Source organism: Drosophila miranda, chromosome 2 (assembly GCF_003369915.1).
Source record: "Drosophila miranda strain MSH22 chromosome 2, D.miranda_PacBio2.1, whole genome shotgun sequence".
Lineage (NCBI taxonomy): Eukaryota > Metazoa > Arthropoda > Insecta > Diptera > Drosophilidae > Drosophila > Drosophila miranda.
The window spans coordinates 20,732,903-20,738,902 of NC_046675.1; the positions used below are offsets into that span (position 1 = coordinate 20,732,903).

Here is a 6,000-nt window from a genome sequence, read left to right on the forward strand (position 1 = left end):
CATCGTCAACTTCCAGCGCTGCGACGGCCAGAGAGCAATGCCAAGCGATTGGCCATTAATTGCCGGACGGTACAGGATTTGTGCGGCCGCCGCGGCGTTTATTAACACCAAATTAATCAAAACAAGCGTTTGACAGCTGAGTGATTTGTGCCTGCCTGGCTCTGGGCCCAGCCCCAGACCGAGCCGTGAATTAAACTCTGGCGCCACCGTTGGATTTTTCTAATTATGTCGTGGCCCCAGCCCCAGCCACAGCCCCAGCCCCATTCCGGGTCCCACTCCCACTTGTCGCACACACTCGTTTATGGCCAGGCAGAAATCTCGTTAAAGACCAAACTCAAATCGGGTTCGAAGTTTGTCGGCCATTTGCCTTTGATCTTCGGCAAAGTCTCTGTGGAAGTCTCTTATAAACGCGTGCCGCCGGCAAAGAGCAACATTTTGCTGCCTGCCCCTCGATCGAGGGGCTTTGTACAGCTTTGTAGCTGGAGCTGTATTTGTATCTGAATCTGTATCTGTCTTGCCACATTAGAAGGCGTCACGCCCATAAATCTTCAGTGGTAAATTGAAAGCGCTGATTGAGTAAATGAATAACTGAGTGAGTGATTGAATGGGTGAGTGGAGAGCTGAAGAGCGATGCATGTGATTAAAAAAGCGCTGCCATAATTTGGCTTTAATTGGCTTGACGCGTCGCGTGCTGCTGCTGCCGTTGCTGAAACTGCCACTGCCGACGCCTGGAACGGAACTCGGTGGGTGTTGTGTGCCACATATTAAGCAAACATGAGCATAATGGCAATTTATACTGGCACACACACAAACACACGCACTCACACCGACGACTCGTCAGCACACATACACAGAGTCGCAATTAACATGACATGTTGTATGCGTCGCCTTGATTGGGATTGAGGACTGTGGATGGGAGGCAGGTTGGAGGCAATCTCGCGGCTTCAGGATACACGGCGATTGCATTAACCACAAAACTCCGTTCGATGCTGCAGGTGAAAAGAAACAGCCAACTGAGAGTAGGACAGACCAATAGAATACCCTATGAAGAGGAGGTTTAATGAAATATTGTAGAGTATATTCTATGGCTTACATATTACAGAGAAGAATTGTGATGAATAAAAAAGAAACCAGAGAAACGGCTATGCTATATCTACAATTAATAGCCTCATTAGCTGATCGTTAGAAATTAACTAATTTCACCTTAGCCATGGAAATCGTATAATTACTAATAATACGAGTACTACCTCCACAAAATTCCCCTATGATTAATGAAGATATATCCTTACCACAACCCAGACAGATATGCCCTCTGCTGCCACTTGGACTGCTTAAAAATTCTGTGCGTGACAACGGGAAGGAGCCACTGCTTAGAGCCACAGAAGGCGAGGCTATAACTTAGTGACTGCTTTAATTTTAATTATTGCGATTTGCCCCTAACTTCCCCAGAGCCAGGCCGAGAGAGTCTGACTAATTTGCCAACAACATGACACCGACTTGAGCGGCTCTGAACTGCTTGATTAAGTCGAGGCACTCAAACCGTGGCTGTTGTTGTTGTTGTTGTTGCCGTTGCTGCCGTTTTTGCTGGTGGTGCCGCTGTTCGTTGCCGTTGCACATGGTCGTCGTTTTGGTTTTTGGCATGCGCTGGCGTTAATTAAGCTGCAGCTAAGAGCTGCGTGGCAGAGAAATGCAGCTGCGTGTCGCTCGGTCGTCTGGTAATCTCCGCGGATTAAGCCGACACTCTGGCACAGGCAAGAGGCATGTTGTCGTCGTCGTCGTCGCTGGGACCAAACCGTCGTCCGCTGCTCTTTTGCAGGCTTGTTAACAATATTTCGACTTGTTCGCCGACTGACGAGCGGGCATCAAACACGCGGCCTGCGGCCAACTGTCAGCCACCAAAAGTCACAGCGGAGCACTTAAACTATCCCAGTGACAGGGACAGGTCAGGTTTTGTTAAATGAATGCAAAATGCTCTACATACGAGTATGAGCGGTAACACTGATCGAAAAAAACCCATACATTGCGGAAATAAATGCATCAGTTTCCTTTAGTATGAACCATACTTTTCCTCATGGGTGTACTATTTTCCAAAATCCTATTGAAGTGTATCTAGGTTGTGGTTCATTATTGAGATATATACTAAAATCCATGAGAACTACACATATTACATTGAGAAAAATCAAAGGTAATTTTATATAAGAAAAAAAAAATATCCCATTATCATCAGATTAGTTTTATTTTATTCTATATTTAAAGAGGATTTTCCTAATATCGAATTCCGTTAGCATTTTTGTGTATACCTAACCATTTTATGGATTCGTACTTGATGTTTACCTAGTATTCAAGAGCATCAAATATTAGCTTTTCAGTGCCCGCCGAGCCTTCCACAGAGCCAGGAATGTATTTGCCAATGCTGGCCAAACTATTGGCCTACAGGTTTCGTGAATAACAAGGATTAGCTCTGTAACATTTTAAGTTTAGAAGACTAAACCCACCTTGCAACGCTTGATCAGCTCGTTTTGGGCATTGAGGACATTGTCCTTACGGCCGCCCCAGGTACGTAACACCGACGACTGCAGTGCCCTATCGAACGCAAAGGTCATGGCCCAGGGCTTGCACAGTGGGACATTGTTTATGGCATTAAGATTGACAGTGGCCTCCTCCTCCGATTGATTGCCAGAACAGAACATGACACCTGTCAGATAGCAGATGAGAATTAGCACAAGTCATACCAGCGTTCTCGTGTTCTCAAACATACCTGGCACTGCCGGCGGAACAGTGCGACGTATGGCGAGGACTGTACATAGCCCTATGTCCGCCGGTAAAGTGCTTTTTTGGCTCTGCATTCCGGGTGTCACAATGCTGGGCTGCAGGAGAGTGCCTTCAAGGAAGATATGATGATCGTTGAGAGACTTGTAGACGGCGGCCAAGACGGTTTCGGCGACCTTCTGACACCGGTCCAGATCGTGTTCCCCGACGGCTAGGATATCGGGATTGATAATTGGAACCAGACCCTGCGATTGGCATGTGGCCGCATAGCGCGCCAGGACATTGGCATTCTCCAGAATGGCCTGGTGGGAGGGTGTGTTCTTGGTGATCTTCAGGACACAACGCCACTTGGCGAAGCTGCAGCCCTCCTTCTTGTACTGGGAGCAGCGGGCAGCCAAATCGTCTAATCCCTGGGTGGTGAACTCGTCCTCCGAGCCGAAAAGTGCCACAAACTGCTTGTCCACCTTGATGCCCGTTAGGATGCCTTTCTTGCGCAGCACCTCGGCAAAGGGTACGCTGTCGTCCGTCTTCTGGTGTAGCGCCTCGGGTGGAAATATGACGCCAGATATATTCTCGGCTATCTTCGCATCGGTCGTGAACAAGATCTGACGGTACAGACGACGATTCTCTTCTGTATTCTCCACCCCAATCAATTCCAGACGCTTCCCCATCTGCGAACTTGTCTCGTCCACGGCCAGGATCCCCTTGCCAGGGGCTACCAAACCCTTGGCTATGCAGCTGAGCTCGTCCTGCAGCTCCTTGTCGGGATAATAGAAGTGCGTTGTCATTTTGTTAACTGAAAAATTTGGACTATGCCGAAAATAGTTTGGAAATAAGAAGGTAAAAAATGGAAATACTCAAATAGTGACACATAAATCTTTGCAGTCGAGTAAAAAATTGTAAACGCTAAAACTCAGAATTATCTTTAAAATTGGATTTTAAATTGCCATTACTATGAGAAACCTTCCATGAGCCTGGAAAAATGTACTGCCTTGGTACAAAAATTCAAGTATTACAAAGGGGTCATAATGAAACTAAATGGAAACACAGTCATTCGATAGTATGGCAATTAATAAGTCGTTTCTCAGTAAAATGGATTTAAATTTATTGGCTTATCGCTTTTATCGATGGTTTTAATGATGGAGGGAGATATGGAAATATTATAATGAATATTATAAAGCATATGACATATAGTAATATTATATCTTTGCTCATACTTGTTGTTCTTATTTCAAAAGCAGATTCTTTGATAAACAATATCGCTGTTTACCATGTTGATTTATTTATTGTCAAATTTTCAATTTTAAAACAAGATTGAACCAAGTTCATCTTTATTTATGCGTGTATACTATATTCCACCTGAGTATTTAGCACTTTCGTTCGCCTAATGGCATTATAATTGGACTTTTAATTGCTTTCTCAGAGGGGAAGTGGGCGGGAGTAGGTTCAGCTACGATAGCCAGAGATAAGAGACGTCGGATTAACCTCTCATTAATAATCTTTGACCGCAAAGAAAATTCATTTTTTACGATTTTCGCTTTTGACATTTTATCGCCAAAGTTTTTCTAACACAAATTAAGAAGACAAAGATGCTTAAGTTTGTCATAAGACAATTATGAGAAAAGCGAAATAACATGAACAAATTAAGTTTAAATAAGGCCCATTTTCAGAGCGTAAATTGAATTTTCCAAATATTTGCTCTTTCTTCTGTGGTCGAGAGCAATTATCGGACGGACCTCGGTGCCTGTTGAATTCAATTGATTTGGACTCGACGCGATCTGATGCGATCCGATCCGACTAATTCTAATTGGCGTGGGAAAAGCATCGAGTGCTCCAAAATGCTATAAAAGGTCCGCTGGCTAGACAGTTGCCTAATTTTGTGTAAACTATCGCACGAATTATGAGTCTCGTACGTGAAATTTTCCAAAAATAGTCAGGGCACCCGAAACAGTCGCGAAAAACACATCGCAAAATTAAATACGATAAATATCAGACAACAAAAAGTAGCAATATTCCCAACAAAAAAACAAAAAAAAAAAACCATTGCATTGCATTTCAGATTGTGTGTGTTTTTGTACGATCCGACATCGTCATCAATATTCAAGTTTAGATCTCTCTGAGCCGAGTCCCCCAATTAGGCCAGAGGCAAGACGCCAGCCGGGTCGATTCGAGTCCGCCGAGCCTAATCGCAAAGCCAATAAATATGATCAACTGCGAAAATCCCCAACTGCAGTCCCAGTCTTTGCCAGCCAGCCAAAATGTCTTAGCACCTAATTGAGCGAATCGCATAGAGTCGCGGCTGAGTCAGCTTCAACGACAGTAGACTGTGGCCGTAGCACTGGGTACATGGCTGCCAAAGTGGCTTAAAAATTATTAATTGATTATCTATAAACGTTTTAATTGAAAATTTGGCGGCCCACGTATTTGACAAGACGAACTTGTAATACTCTTTGACAGCAATAAACGGAGTAAATTTTACAGAACATTTTATAGAATTTTTCATTATTTTCTTAATTTTGTAATGTTCCCAAAGAAAAAGTAAAGAAAGCAAAAAACATACCCATATTGAAATTAAATATGCGGTTTTTACATACAAAAAAAGTGAAACTAAATTAATTCACTTTGAATATAACATAAATTTATTAAAAATCTATTAAAGATGGGCATTTTATTTAAATTGTATGAAATATATTTAATAAAGATATAAATATATTTATTTTTATCCTGAAGAATATTTAATTAAAATATCAAAAATAATCTCAAAATGCAAGCGAAAACACTTTATATTTACAATTTCCTCTCTCGGAGCAAACCTGTGGGTAAACATTTGTAAATCGATGTGTAAATATTCTCAACCTCAAGTTTCTTTAGTTTTATTCAATTAATAAAAAAGTTTGGGCAATTGGTTTTATTTTACTGTCTTTTGCTTTCTCTCTTTCAACGAACTCCAGGTTGGAACTACCCGCAGAATCAGTAAGGGAATTCCAATGGGCAGCCACTTGGCTCTTGTCTTTTCAATATTAAATTGGCCGCTGGTCAACGTTTAGTCAGTCAGGCGTAATTATTGTTATTACCAAATTAAGTAGCCGATTTTTTTCCCCATTCGCGTCGACTCTTTATCAGACAGAGACTACTGTGCGGACGACTATAATCCGCAGACTACTCGTACTTGGGAGTCGAATGTGAGTCTGTCTGGTAGGCAGCGTGCAGGAGTGGAGTGTGGCCACGGGG

The 6,000-nt window shown here is 42.8% G+C and overlaps 1 protein-coding gene across 1 annotated transcript; it reads right to left on the reverse strand.

Annotated features, from left to right (window-relative positions):
* Positions 1–2,217: 2,217 nt before the first annotated feature.
* On the reverse strand, positions 2,218–3,628 carry LOC108157802 (fructose-bisphosphate aldolase-like). Its single transcript, XM_017289994.2, has 3 exons — positions 2,759–3,628; positions 2,496–2,695; positions 2,218–2,430 (listed from the first exon to the last, which is right to left on the reverse strand). Exons 1-3 carry the CDS (start codon positions 3,555–3,557, stop codon positions 2,335–2,337), a joined length of 1,095 nt encoding a protein of 364 aa, XP_017145483.1. The 5' UTR covers positions 3,558–3,628; the 3' UTR covers positions 2,218–2,334.
* Between the last annotated feature and the right edge of the window lie 2,372 nt (positions 3,629–6,000).

Coding starts and splice junctions, on each gene's coding strand:
- LOC108157802 (XM_017289994.2), bottom strand. CDS start 3,557: ATGACAACGCACTTCTATTATCCCGACAAGGAGCTGCAGGACGAGCTC. Junction 2,696..2,758: donor TGTTCCGCCGGCAGTGCCAG/GTATGTTTGAGA, acceptor GCTATCTGACAG/GTGTCATGTTCTGTTCTGGC. Junction 2,431..2,495: donor AGCTGATCAAGCGTTGCAAG/GTGGGTTTAGTC, acceptor CGAAACCTGTAG/GCCAATAGTTTGGCCAGCAT.